The sequence below is a fragment of the Ambystoma mexicanum genome, chromosome 14 (genome assembly GCF_040938575.1).
Source record: "Ambystoma mexicanum isolate Mex_15411 chromosome 14, UKY_AmexF1_1, whole genome shotgun sequence".
Classification (NCBI taxonomy): Eukaryota; Metazoa; Chordata; class Amphibia; order Caudata; family Ambystomatidae; genus Ambystoma; species Ambystoma mexicanum.
In genome coordinates, this window is record NC_090940.1 from 414,934,872 (window position 1) to 414,950,685 (window position 15,814).

A 15,814-nucleotide genomic window follows, 5' to 3' on the forward strand; every position below is an offset into this window, starting at 1 on the left:
CTTCCCCTGAGGTGGATTTTGCTAAGCCAGACCCGGGGGAGCATGCTGAAACCCCCTACAGAGCCTTAATGGCTAGGATTACAGAGTTCATGGGGTGGTCTGCACCTTCACAATCTTTCCAGCAAGATGACCTCACGGATATTCTTGACAAAGGCCCACAAGAGGATCCTGTGGTGCCCTTTCATAAAGCTCTTCAGAGAAAGATCATGACAAACTGGGAAACCCCAGATGTAATACCAGCAGTAAATAAAAAACTGTCTGCAAAGTACAGGGTATCTTCCACAGACCCAGAGTTTTTGTCTAAACATCCATCCCCAGAAAGTCTGGTGGTACAAGCAGCATCCTCTACCGATGTCAAGACGGCTTATCCTACAGTCCCACAGGACAGGGACGATAAAAAATATGATGCTATGGCAAAGAAAGTCTTTTCAGCATGTAGCATGGCGTTAAAGTCTGTTAATGCTACTTGCACCATTGCTCGGTTCAGCCATACACTTTGGGAGTGTGCTTCTACAGCGGCTGACTGCATCCCGGAGGGAGAAGAAAGGGATGCGTTCCTGAATATTATACAGGACGGTAAAGACGCTATGTGCGAATCCCTCCAGACGGGCATTGATTCGGCTGACCGTATCAGCAGAGCAATGGCGGCAAGTACATCAACCAGGAGATTCGCTTGGTTGAGAAAGTCGGGTTTTGCCCCAGATGTGCAAGCCAGGCTCTTGAACATGCCATTCGATGTCTCTTCTTTGTTCGGGAAAAAGGCGGATGACAGTTTAGAGAAACTGCAAACTTCAAAAGCTGCAGCAAAATCCCTAGGAGCTGCAATCCGTCAGACTCCTTTTCGTCCCACAGGAACCTTTGCGAGGGGCAAGTCCTTTCGCTTCTACTCCGCATTCGGAAGAGGTAGAGGCCGACCGGCTCAAAGGGGTCAAAGAAGAACTACCCGAGGTGGACGGGGTAGATATTCTAAAGCCGCAGCAACAGCAGGTGCCTCTTTACCATCGGCATCTGCATCAGCCGCCCCAAAACCACTCTGAGGACTCCCCTCACAGGACACCTGTAGGAGGCAGGTTGACTCAACATCTGACGGTATGGCAGGCTATCACGTCAGATGCTTGGGCATTGGAAACAGTCGCCCAAGGTTACTGCCTGCCTTTCCTACGTATACCTCAGAGTCATCCACCGGGGATCAGCTCTCAGAAAGCTCCAGATCCGCTCCTCTTGCAGGAAATTTTGGACCTGCTAGAGAAAGGTGCCATAGAACCGGTACCTGTAGCGGAGAGGGACAAGGGCTGGTACTCCCCTTACTTTCTCATTCCGAAGAAAGACGGAGGACTGAGGCCCATCTTGGACTTGCGAGAATTGAACAAATTCCTCAGAAAAGACAAATTCAAGATGGTCACTCTTTCTCAGATCCTCCAGGCCCTTCAGTTTCAGGACTGGTTGGTATCTCTGGACCTTCAGGACGCTTATTTCCATGTGCCTATCCATCTCAAACACAGGAAATACCTGAGGTTCGCAATTGGCAACTCTCACTATCAATTTCGAGTACTGCCATTTGGGCTGACCTCCGCCCCGAGGGTCTTCACCAAGTTAATGTCGGTAGTGGCTGCAAGTCTAAGGAGGGAAGGGATTCACGTCTACCCCTACCTGGACGATTGGCTGATCAGGGCTGTTTCGCCGGAGCAAGCTCAGATCCAGCTAAATCACGTGTGCCATTTCCTTCACAGACTGGGCTTCTCCCTCAATTTAAAGAAGTCACAAATGATACCATCGCAGAGACTCCAGTTCATAGGAGCGATCCTGGATACTTCCCTGGGAAAAGCCTCGCCACCAGAGGTGAGGGCTCAAGATATTCTAGAGGTGGTTACCAAGTTCCAGCATGCCCAACGTCTCCCAGCCTTCGACTTTTTGAGGTTGCTAGGCCTCATGGCATCCTGCATTTTCCTTGTGCCAGAGGCTCGCCTGAGAATGAGATCCCTCCAGTGGGCACTGAGGACTCAGTGGTCACAATTCTCAGGGAGAATGACAGATCTTCTTCAGGTTCCCGGCAGGGTGGCTCGAGACCTTCAGTGGTGGGCCTGTCAGGAGAACATTCTGAAAGGAGAACAGTTTTGGCAACCCTGGCCGGAGATAACAGTAGTCACGGATGCCTCACTCACGGGGTGGGGAGCCCACGCCAACGACTTGACCATCTGCGGTCGTTGGTCTCCATCGGAGTCCAGACTACACATCAACCTGTTAGAGCTGAGAGCCATCAGACTTGCGTTGAAGGCTTTCCTGCCAGCTGTACAAGGGAAGAACGTCCTGATAATGACGGACAACACGGTGGCCATGCATTACCTCAACAAAAGAGGAGGCGTAGGATCACTACCCCTGTGCAGAGAGGCGATGCAGCTCTGGTTTTGGGCAATCCAAGAAGGAATCTCTCTATCGGCAGTTCACCTAGCCGGAGAGAAGAACTTGACAGCAGACACTCTGAGCAGGCAGAACACAGTCTCCCACGAGTGGGAGCTAGCTCAGGAAGTCCTTCAAGAGATCTTCGCCCTTTGGGGAACCCCTCAGGTAGAATTGTTCGCCACCAGCCTAAACAGGAAATGCGACCTGTTCTGCTCAAGGGAATTTCCTCCGAGAGGAGCTCTGGGAGACGCGTTCATAGTGGACTGGGAGTTTCCGCTTCTGTACGCGTTCCCACTGGTCCCTGTCATTCCTCAAATGATCAGGATGTTGAGAAGATTCCGGCGAACCATGATCCTAATTGCCCCGGATTGGGCCAGGAGAACGTGGTACCCGGACCTTCTAGACTTGTCCATCTGCCCTCCAATTCGACTTCCTCTCAGAGAGAACCTACTCTCACAGAAGGGAGGTCAGGTTCTCCATCCAGACATCAAAACCCTCAACCTTCACGCTTGGCTTCTGAACGGCTGAGGTACAAGGATTGGGACCTCCCTGATGATGTTATGGAGGTGTTGCTTTCGGCAAGGAGGCCAGCAGCAAAGTCCTTATACCGCTGCCGTTGGAACAGATTTTGCAGCTGGTGTAGAGAACAGAATATCGACCCATTTTCATGTGGTACACCAATGGTTTTCTCCTTCCTACTATATTTGGCAAATTCAGGCCTTCAAGTTGGCACCATTAAGGGCTATCTCGCAGCGCTATCCATCTTTAAGCGTACTGCGGAAGAACCATCCTATTTCAAATTACCCTTGGTAATACAGTTTCTAAAGGGGTTAACCAATGTTTATCCCCCAAGACCATTCCAAGTTCCCCTATGGGATTTAAACTTATTACTAACTTTCCTGATGGGTACACCTTTCGAACCTCTCTATTCTTGTTCGTTAAGATTCCTTACCCTTAAAACTGTTTTATTAATAGCACTTACATCTGCTAGAAGGGTGAGCGAATTACAAGCTCTTTCTTGTAAACCCCCTCATACAATCTTTCACAAAGACAAAGTTGTCCTGCAAGTGAAGCCTAATTTCCTCCCAAAGGTGGTTTCTGAATTCCATATCACTCAGAAGATTACCCTACCATCTTTCTATCCTCCTCCTCACCCGGGGAAAGAGGAAGAGAGGTTACACAGACTAGACCCTAGGAAGGCTTTAAGTTTTTACATTAGTAGACTAGCCAGGATAAGACAGGCAGACCAGCTGTTTGTAGGTTACGCAGGTCACAAGCTGGGGTTACCAATAACTAAGCAGACCATTTCCAGATGGATCATTCTAGCCATTCTGGAATGTTATAAACTGGCAGGGAAAGAGCCCCCTCAAAACCTTAGGGCTCATTCGACCAGAGGTATTGCAGCTTCATCGGCCCTCAAAAGAGGCGTGCCGGTTAAAGACATATGTGCGGCCTCTACATGGTCATCTGTCCATACCTTTACACGTTTTTACAATCTGGATTCCTCCTCCAGTCAAGAGACTAGGTTTGGAAGGGCTGTACTGCATTCTATTCATCAATAGAAGACAGCGTGAAGTCAGTACTCCCTCCTCCGAATATAGAATACTGCTATGGGAGCCTATCTAAGATGAGGAATACGTCGGAGGACACAATCCCTTCGAAGAACAAGTTACTTCTTACCTTGTAACGTTCTTTCGACGGGATGTTCATCCGACGTATTCCTCATCGACCCTCCCATCCATCCCCGCAGTTCTACTTCCCTTGTTGTTGCAGCTTATGCTCCTTCAGGGTGATTAGTCTAGTCCAGACAGTAATACTGTGGGCTACAAAACGGAACTGAGCAACGGACGCTGCGCGCGGCCTTTATAGGCAGGATGATGTCGAGCGTCGATACGGCGGCTGTCGAGGGACATCGACTCGAGGGACGTCGACGTGCAGCGCCCTCTAGAAAAAATTTTCCGAGGCCAGCAGAGCTGGAAGGATATATCTAAGATGAGGAATACGTCGGAGGAACATCCCGTCGAAAGAACGTTACAAGGTAAGAAATAACTTGTTCTTCTTGATGGCTGGTTGACATAGTGAACTCGATATTGGCATGCTGTTGGTTAAGCCACTTGAGAAACTGATTCAGGAGGGCAATGGGACCATTCCTGATCAAGATAATGTCATGTATACAGACGTAACAAATCAATATGTGGCCTAAATGGATTGGTGTCAATCAGAATTAGATGGTCCTCAAGTGCCACCATATAGATAATTGCTAAGCTTGGGGCAAATGCTGCTCCCATAGCTGTGCCGCGACTTTGCTGATAGAATTGATATTGATATTTGAAAAAAAAATCCTGTTAAGAGCCAGTGCCAGAAAGTAAAGAATGAATTCAACAGGTGCTCTAAATAATTGGTCAACCTGTACCAGAGATTCCTGTATGCATTGGATGGCTTCATCCCACGGGATACTGGTATATAGTGCCCTGATATCCATGGTGACCAATATGCTGGTGGTAGGGTCAAAGGCCTTGTTTTCGAAAAGGGAAATGACAGAGGTGATGTCCCTCAGTAGGTATGTGTATATTGGCTGATAGGTTGGAGATATTTGTCAATGAACTTACAAATGGGTTCCAGAATGGAACCACAGCCTGCCACAATAGGTTGCCCTGGGAGATTCGGTGCATTCTTATGGATTTTGGGAATAGTGTAAAAGGCTGGTGTAGAGCTTTGGCTGGTGTTGAGGAATATTGATTCATTGTATGAGCAAGTCACGTCGTAATGCGCAGTCCGTGATCTCACACATTTTTATTTTAAGGTCCGCAGTCGAGCCTTTGCGAGGTCTTCGTTGCGAGCATGGAAGACCTGAGCATGACTGATGCAAAGACTGCGACTTTAGCATCGGATAATACGCTAGCGGGCACAACCACTCACGACAACGTGGAACCTTGCTTTGACATCTCCCATGACCGGTCAAACATCAAATCCCCACGGCAGCTAGATATACCACATAATTGAAGACGAACAAGGACAAATATATCTAAGTGAGACCGACTATGGGGATTATATAATGGAGGATAGCGCAGCCATAAAATCCACACTCAATGAATCGGAAATAAAACAAATTGAGAATGCAACTACTCTGTTGACTGCCCTAAAAAACTGAGCTGCAAGAGCAAAGCTTATATGGCAACAAAAGTTCTCCTCACTGAACCAGGAGACGAAAAATCTGGAAAATGCAACGCTGCTGGAAATAAGACCCACAGACCGGTTATCCGTGGACATAACTGAAATTGAATCCCTCATGTTTTTTTTTCGAGCCGGTACGTAAGTGAAAATCACATTGTATATTACTGCGCAAGTGTCTGGACATACGGCCAACAACCACGCGAGTTTTTGGAGCAATACTGCTACCACGCGAATGAAACACTATTAACAGAAAATTGAAAAAATCGAAACTAAAACTTCATGGGAAGAGGAAGGATATACCATTGAGAAAAATATCTGTTTTGCGACTCGCCCAGAGTGGGATACGGAAATAGAAGGCGCATGTCTATTGTTGGTCTGGTAGGAGTACTTACAGCTGGACTAGAACGTTTCACAGGATATTTGTATGGCCTCATAGTGTTGAATTGGCCGGAAGCCTTCCTGGTACCAGTGAGGGATTTATTCCATCACATCTGTTACATCTCCAAATGTATTATACGGAGATAAAGTGGCTTGCTCCAGTACATGAAAGGCAAGACATCTGATCTTGACTTCACATCCTGAGGAAGGTCTGCAAAAGAAAGGAACATTATCATTAGTCCCAGGACCGAAACACGTGTCCACTATATAATATGTTTAAAATTATAACAAACTGTCAGCGACACCAGTATTGAGGATAGGGTTGGAATACGTTGCATAAGTACTTTTCTGAGATATGTGTAATATGAAGTTTTGTTACACAAAAAAGAAGGAAAGCCATTGCTGATTTGCGAGTGTGTATGTGAATGAATGGTGGAGATTATTTGGTTATGAGCCTGATTATATATAAATGTGTCTAATATATTGATTTTATGTTATGGCTATGCATTGGTATCAGAAGAAGTATTGCATATGTATTTTTGTATTGATGAAATAAAATGTGTACCTAATGTATTGAGTTAACGGGACTTGTCATCCCTTATTCACTGGTCCACCCCTTTATCTCTTTTAATCGTGAGAAGAGAAATGCACTGTTTGGACTCCCACTCCCATTACTGGCAAGAACTAATAATGTGACATGACGTCAACCCCGTTCCAGTTGGGCTCTTGTACAACATTTGAAAGACAGACATGAGAGACATATGGAAAGTCTTCAGGACAAATAATTGCTGACCCAATGGCTCCTATTTTACAGCAAACTATGACAGATACTGCACAAAATGGACGGAATTGTAACAAAAAGGACATGAGAAAGAGAAGAGACGAATTTGATTCTTCAATGTACTCATCGGATGAGAACGATCAGAATGAAGTGCCCCACACTCAATGTCATTGCCAACAAAGCTTGAATGAATCTTATCCATCAATCCCCACCACAATGATGGACTTGCAAAACTCTTTGATGGCAGCATCTACAACTGCGCTCGCTCTCTTTCTCAAATTGTACGAGTCATACAGTGGCACAATGAAAGACCAGGCCACCTTGTTGGTGCTTATCCACACAAAACAAATTCACATGAAGGCATTCATAAATAAAATTCAAGCAAGATTAGACACAGCTGAGACATCAGCACAATGGCAAGCATGTTTATTTGATATCGGGAGGAGCGATCACAACGACAAATCCTACATGACAACAGCAATGATAGACATGATCAAAATACTTCAACGTGAAACTAAGCGAAGCCGAGATGCCACTATGGGGTACATAGCTAGGACATCAAAAGAAAGAACGAAAAAGGTACTCAAAAAGATCGTCGAGGCATATTTGGAAACAGCTAATATTTATGAAACTGTAGATCTGGAATCATCTATGAAATCAAGCCAGAATGCAAAGGAGAACTCTGTTCAAACAAATACTGAGAAACAGTGCTCCGCACAAGAGGGAGATTCCACGATCGAGAAAGCCAAGAATGAAGACCAGGAAGAAATATAACGCAGGCTGCTCGACAAACCGACACAACAAATTAAAGAGATGAAAGAATTAACCTCAGCAACAGATCGGGGAAAATAAACAACAAAACAAGTCTAACCGCCAGCAACTGGGGCGACAAAAGAATGGGGACGAAGCCTCATTGTCCATCTTTCAAACTCATTAAAACAAAAATGAAACCAGACATCGGTACTAACAAGAAAACTCAAGTTCAAAAGGAAAAAAACAACCACTGAGACAGAAATCTGGCATGAAAGGATCACGTGCTTTCCTGAGAAATTTAAATGCGCCTGTTGGAACAAATTAACATGTACCCAAGAATACCACCCAAAAAATAAATAGAACAAATGAATAGCAGACTCCAGTAGAAGACATGAGGAAACAAACTCCAAATCGTCGAAGGAAGAGTTGGATCAAAGAAATATTCTATTGAACCTCTCAATATACATATCAGATGAAGAACATTACGGAAAGTATGCCCCTATAGGAGAGACTGATCTCGTAGGTGAAGATCATCCTGTTTATAATTCAGATGAAGAACACAGTGGAAATAACCACTGCAGATGTGAGACCTACCTGTCATGCGAGGACATCTCAGACACTGAACTTGAAACCTCTGTTGGAGACTTGTCAGTAAAGAAGGACATCATGGAACAGCACGATATTCTCACAGCTTCGCAAACCCAGACATTAGCACAAAAATGTCACTGAACGATCTATACTTGAGACAAAAGCCTAAACGGCATTCAGAGCAAGAGGAGACACTACAGTCATTACCCATCTTTGAAGAACTACGCCCCAAGTCCATTACCAAGATTCTGGTCATAGAAAGACTGACTAAGGGAGAGGACGGTCTGATCCTGAACAGAACCAATGTATTGTGACTCCTACCTGCAATACCAAAATTGCAATTTATCAAGACTTATGACATAAAAAAAGTAGAATTTGTGCAGGAATCGAGAACAGACTGGGTGGCTATACAATTAAGTAATGAAGAATGATTGCAACCATATTAGACCACAAGCAGGCTTTCCTTACATTAGGATTTGAACTCGCAACCATTACATCGAGAAATATGCTGGTTACAGAGGATGCAAAGAAGTTACGACGTGAATTTATGAACGACTCAGTACCGAAAACAATGGAAAAGAAGAAATCTGGTAACATAAGAATACCGGAGGAGAAAGATATGGACAGAGCAAATATGAAAATAAAATTTGATTCTCTGGACCGCGCACGGCCAAGAGAAATTGAGATGACAAAGAAACAAATGGAAAGGAAAAGGCTCCTCAACCCCTCAAGAAACACAGCATCCATAACTAACTTGTTTACATGTGAATTCACCTCGGAAATTATGTTCATGGAACATGCAAGGTTCAGCTCATTTGTTTGAGGATGGAAATCAAGGCCTACAAAATGTCAACATCATTTGTTTACAGGAGACCTTGATCAGTAAAAAGCCTATATGTGATGGAAACATCACGTATATAAATCCTGCCATCACAAGAGCGAAGGGACGACCATCTTCTGGACTTCTAACGCTGATAAAATCTGCAGCTAACGTGTGTCATTGAGACACAAAACCCTAACCCTTTTATCCAGGTCACTGTAATCAAATTAGGCCATAATTAACCCAATGGCGTAAATATGACCACTAAAGAACCGAATGGAAAGATGCTGGGCATATTCCATTTATACTGGAACCCAGCCGCTATAAATGACAACATCTTCATTGACATGGTTCTATCAAATATTGATGATTTACAGAGGCGTTATAAAACGGAGGTTATCCTGTGCAGAGATTTGAATATTCATTTGTTCACCAACATCAGAATCCTGACTCTGCACAGAAAAATGCCTGTGAAAGCCCAAATATGGATGAAAGACAATCCGAAGAAGCATCATGTTAACGAATGGTCATTTGAAGGAAGATATCCCACCAGTACCCACGTGGAAAAAAGGTCAGTCCGAGGTGTATTTAGACTATATCTTCATATCGCAGTCACTACGGACAACATCGTGCGCCAGGTCCCGACGGGCTTAATGTAATCCTAAGAACAAACCCTGAAGCCCGGTCTGACCTTTGCAAGCAGGCTTTCAAACTTATAATGGAATTTAAACAAATTCCGACCACCTGGAAGATGGCGATCTTAATTCCGATTTTAAAAAAAAGTGACGGGAAGATGGTAGCACTGTTGGACCCACTAGGCAAAATATTTGCATGTATCATTCAATGGCAGCTGACAGAATGGTGAATTTTGAACAGCAGAGGAGACCCGAGACAAACAGGGTTCATTAAAGGCATGGGCATCAACATCAACTTCTCAAATTGAAAGCCTTAAGATCAAAAACAAACTCTTGCAGTGTTCATAGACTTCCAATTGGCATTCGATAGTGTAAATCGCCAGAAACTATGGCTCAAATGACGCCCATGGAATTGTCCAATGGACCTCCTAGATGCAATCAAAGCATTGTACTCTAACAGTACCAGACGAGTTAGGCTATAACATAAGGGGGCCATCACAAAAGAAATAACGTAGAATGGACTTAAACAGGGCTGCCCGCTCCCAGCCACCCTCTTCAATCTATACACTTCGGATCTTGTGGACTCTCAAAACACACTAATTGGAAATCCACCCAGGTTAAACGGGACCCCCGTACCTTAGATAATGTATGCGGCCGACCTTGTACTCTGATAGAACGCAAGTGGGATTACAAAGGCGACTTAACGCCTTGGCGAAATATACTGTTGCAAATGATCTTACACTCAACACGTCAACATCACATTCTATGTCCCTTGCGTACCATCCAGGGAAAAACAAGAGGAATCCTACACTATCTAAAAGGAAATAAACTAGAACACATTCAAACCACAAAATATCTGGGAATTTGGCTAAATCTGAGTATTTGCAGACGGGCATGGAGGATCCTCTTGAGAGCCAAGACTGAATCCCTAGCCCGCCAAGGCATGATGATCCATAAAAAATATGGCCAGTTCTCCCTAAGACCACTCATTACATTCTACTGACAGAAAGTTGTAGCTATCCTAACCTATGGAACTGAAGCAATACTTAACCTTCCTTGGCAGACGAAAAACCTTGAACCTTGGTAAATCGTACCCAGTACAACAAATAAGCTTCAAATTGGCCACGCAATCTATGCATTCAATCGGAACATGGAAATCACGGGATCTGTTTAGGAATACCTTAACAGATGATATCCTTACACTGATTGACCTATTAAGATCAAGACCAAACTCCTCACACGATACAGTCTTGAATATATGGAAAAAAGCCTGCATGCAGATGATGGACAAAACGAAATCCACACTGGAAATGCTGTTGCAATGACCTCTAGTAATGAAAAAACAAATAGCGCCCAATGATTGGATTGATACTATAGACAAAAAAATGTTAAAACCAACTCTCAATAAACTGCATGTATAAAATCAGAGCACTTAATCAACTGCCACCTTATTTGAAGATATTTCCATGTCAACAGGCTCGAGGTATTCCTTCGTATGCACCTTAATATACGACCAACAAGAGGTGCTGACGCAAACCAAACAAATCTCGGCTAACTCTAATATTTGCTGCTTCTGTGAAAGCAACTACCAACCAGCAACGCTTTACCATATTATTGTGGAATGTTCTACTCTTGCGAGCGAAAGAAGTACATTTTCTGCAATGCTCCCTATCTATTGAAGCTGTATCGCCGAATAGTGAAGAACGATGGGCAAACCTAATGATGGGCAACCACAAGAGCACAAGAGGCTCATATTCAGAGTGGTACAATTCTGGAAAGAAGTGCTTGGCAAAAGACTTGAACGTAGTGAAATAATCTACAACAGAATTAAGATACGGATTACCTGTCTAATGTCCGAGGACGTGAGAAGCAAGGAACCTTCGAGGATATGAAGCATACAAGCTAGACCTATCCCCGCTTGGGACCACAAATATGCTTCTATCCGTCTAACCTCCCCCCTTTTTCCTCTGATACTGACTTCCTCTCCCGGTTCTGCTTTCACACTTGGATGAAGCTCAAACTGGGATTCAATCTGTATTTGTATTTGCTGTTTTGTTTTACATTTGTATCTGCTTTCTTTGTATATGTGTTGCAAAAAAAATGTTTAACCAGGAAGGAAAATGGAGATGATAATGAAAAAGTTTGTAAACAAGCTAAATCATTTAATTTTAAAAAAAAGGTCTACTACCAAAAGCTGGGACTTCTGACCGCTCACAGGACACTTTCCATGTGGTCTGTGCTCAGCCTGTAAATTTAGCAAAAAGGTCAAATCATTTGTATCTTTTCTGGGCTCTCTCAACGGTGCGTGATTCAGGACTATTGAATGCTAATACATGTTGGTTTTGCCAGAGGCTGACCTGATCCATATGTTATGGAGTGGTCCAGAGACATTTGGTTCAATGTACTAGATAGGTTGTGTTTAGTGACTGGCAATGTTTAAGCATTGGTTGCAGGGGCATAATGCATCCATGACTGAGGGTATGAGGCACTGGATTTACAGAGTGAACTATAGCAAAGAAAGAAATACTTAGCTAGGATAAACCTAAAGAAAATCGTTCCATAGATGACTGGCTGTTTTAGGTACAGAAGGTTGTTGGATTACAAAATGCTAATGTTTGACACTGGATCATGCTTTAAAACATCACAATAAAGGTTCACTAAAACATGGGAAAACTATGCGGTGTTTAGGCAAGATCAGCACACACCTGCTGAATCATAAGTCTGACTATTATGGACAGTGAATTGTAGGACCAAACTCATGGAACTAACTCCGGTTTTATTTTCTTCGCTTATGTCGTATGCAGTGTTTTATTTTCAAAGACCAATCTGACAAAATCATTTGCTGGCAATCCTCGCCGTGTGAAAATGATCAAGCCAATGTTAGTAGTTTAACTACGTTTGAAGTACAAACATGGTTTCACCAAAGCTCAGCAACTCCAGAAATGTTATCACGAAAATCCCAATTAGACTCATTTATCAACACCTAGTTACTTCCCTGTATGTCTGTATTTTTGCAATCATGTTGCCATTTATTTGCTTCTGACTCTGTTTTTTGTTGTAGGTTCAGTCGAAGTAGCTGTTGCTGTGTTCCTTGGCATCTGCATTCTTGTTGTCTTGGCAGTTCTGGGTTACTGCTTTATGAAGAAGAGGAACAGCAGCCGAAGACGACAGCCTATCCCCAACGGCTCCACCATATCTACCACAGAGGATACAGAACATCTAGTGTATAATGCAACCACAAAGCCTGTCTGACCTCAAAATGGAAATTGGACCTCTCAAAAAATATCTTCCAAAAGACTTTTAGCCTATGTACTGTTTCTGATAGTTATCTGTTCTTTCTCCATTTCCAGTATGTCAGCTTTGGTTTGTACCCAGAATGCGGTTTCTCATAAAACTTGTAATGCTAGAACCTGTATTAAACTATGTCATTCTGTACTGTGCTTTAGTGTCACAAAGGACGATAGCTATGCATCAGCAAGATCACTTGGAGATTGGGATTTCACCAGTGTATGCAACCGATTTATTTGCAACAAGTGAGAGCTGTTATCTGTTAGCCTGCCTCTAGTGAAGAAACTATTTAAACTCAGTTGCATCTAGATGTTTCGTTGTTAAGATCACAATTTTTTTTAACAAACATCTGTACATCAAAATCCTGAGCAAAAGAAACTGTCCTTTTTAATACAGTGTCAGTTTGTGTTGCATGGTAACTTGTTTACAAGGGTTCTCAAGAGTCTCCCAATCATTAAGGTTTCTGAAATCATAGTTATAAGTGGATATGGTGAATAGATATTTAAGAACATTTTTCAAAGATTAACTTTCTTCTGCTATGAAGAACTATGCCACCTCCAATCTTTTCCACACATGTATAGTTAAAACTATCTTTGATCGAAATCTGTCCTGCCTTGCAATATTCATTAATTGGGCCATTTAAATTCCCACAGGTTGAATTGTTAGATGTTATGTGGCATGTAGGAGCAGGCGTGAGGGAGAAAGGGTTATGCGGTTTATCGATAGTAAGAACATACATGGAGTGTTTGATGGTTTGCATTTGTTTTGCAGTATGTTTGATTCTATCGTATTTGAGAGTCCACACACCATAAACCTATAGGTTTGTATTCTTTTTTGCTCACTTACTGGAAATCATTTTAACCTATACTAAGAAATGCTTCCTAACCAATTCTCTCCCTTTTGTTGCTGCAATACAAAGCTTCAATTTCAAACATGTTGCGTTTAGCGATTGCACTGAGTTGTACTGATTATTGCACTGGTCATTAGCTTGTAGACCTTTGAGTTGGAGGTTTTGTATATTTGTGTGGTAGCGCTGATGAATTCATTTCTGGCAGTTAATGTAGGATTAATCACATTTCTATATTCTAGGTTACAAAATACCGGCTCATTAGTGCAGTATGGAACATACACTTGTACAATTTTGTGTTTCATCAATCATACCTGCAAATTCAGTGGGGTTTTATAAGTAGTTATTGAGTGCTGTAATTCTAATCTAGAAGTGTGATTCAGGAGTTACTTAATTGCCTTTTGTTACACTCCAAACATGCACATGTAGTGGGTTGAACGCTTAGCCGGTATCCAGAGTGCAATGAACCTCTAACATTTGTTAACATTTGCACATAGTGTGATGAACTAAACTTTACATGGGGTGGGAATAAAGACTACTGCTGTGTATAGAACAATAACTCCTAACATGGCAGTAAGGGAATCAATTCCTGACCTTTGCCCATAGGCAGATACACTCCTGACCTCTTTGTGTAGTAGTATGAATTTACCGTCTGTGTAGTGGGGTTATCTTCTAACCACTGTGCATGTTGGGATGCACAGATAATATTTGTGTAGTGGACCACATTCCTACACTGTATTCATGTAATGTATGTTCAGGTTAGCAAACTCTTAATTGTGAGAGTAGTGGATTCAATACAACTCTAGATTAATGTTAGAATGTGGATTTTTAAAAACTATTTGTTTGTGTATGTACTATATTGTACAATACTACATTTTAAAAAATGTGTTTTTTAACAAAATTATTAGTAACCTGGTATTTTGAGGTAGGACCACTTAGTCTTTCATGTTGAACAGTTTTCATTTGTACTTTAGTTTAAGAAATGTTTGTTTGCTGATGGTCATGTGATGAGTTCCTCTCATAGATGATTTTGTAAAACTGAGGGCCAATGTACCCAGATTGTATGAATTGCTAGGGCGTAAAATGTAATTGTATACCTTATTAAGTAATATAGTTAAAAATGAAAGTATTTTTTGTATTATTAAAATAACTATTGAGCTTTAATCATATTCTACCACTTGAAAACCCATCACTTTTTTTTAACCTAAAACAGTTTGCTACATTCGAATAAATTGCTTTCCGTGGCCAACAATGCTTTCATTTGCAGCATTAAGTCAAAACTAACGACCCACTATCGGAAATCACCAGTTTTTTATTTTCATTAGAAATTAAGATTTCTTTAAAGCAAAATGCAAAGCTGGTTCAGAAATGCAATCCATTTTGGTACTGAGATGCAAACCGTATTTAAGGCTTCAAAAGTAAACCGCCTGCATTACCCACACCTTATATTTTTCTTCAGAGGAATGGCATCCCACAGTCTTGAGGGTACAGAAACCCTGGCAATATACTCCCAACTCTTGCCTTCCCCCTTGTTCTTTTAATTGTAAGTGCAGGCAGCACTACGTTTATTTTTACGCCATGAAAATATCAGTTAACCTCTATGATTAACTTCAAAATGTATTTTTCGTGATTAGTTTCAATGGCCTTATGAAACATTGTGTAATCCGTGGCATTGCCAACATGTGTACTAATAGACTTTAGAGGATGGACATGTTTTGGATTGCTGTATTCAAAGGGGAACTATGAGCAAACAAATGGGTGCTTCATAGCAATGCCTGTATTGTAATTGAACAAGTAATATAAGAATTGTGTTTAAAATATTTTCTTTTCAAATATAAATTTGAATCCTGTTTTGCTGATTGGGAAGTGCATTGGAAGATGGCTGCGAGGATATCTGTTTACACTTTAGGGCCTTTGAATGGGAAGTATCTGCTGGAGTTTCCCTTTGCTGTAGTAGGACATGTGCCTCCTTTTTGTTTCCTCTTGCATGTGGTACACAGTTCAATGCTCTGGTATTGCAAAGAAAAGAAAATGTCTTCTTTTTATAAAATGGAAAGGTTAGCATGTTATGAATGTTCCCAATTCCCTCATATTACCGGGGTAAAAGAGGGTTCTTGCAGTGGAAATATGTCTGTTTGAATTAGCAATGA

General features: G+C 42.3%; 1 protein-coding gene across 1 annotated transcript in view; it reads left to right on the forward strand.

The window, feature by feature from the left end:
• The window catches only part of SPINT1 (serine peptidase inhibitor, Kunitz type 1), a 716,287-nt gene extending 701,459 nt beyond the window's left edge, over nt 1–14,828 (forward strand). Inside the window, exon 10 of the mRNA XM_069637577.1 lies at nt 12,591–14,828. Coding sequence (XP_069493678.1) covers nt 12,591–12,781 — 191 coding nt within the window. The 3' untranslated portion in view covers nt 12,782–14,828. The remainder of the gene's footprint in view (nt 1–12,590) is intronic.
• The last annotated feature ends 986 nt before the right edge of the window (nt 14,829–15,814 follow it).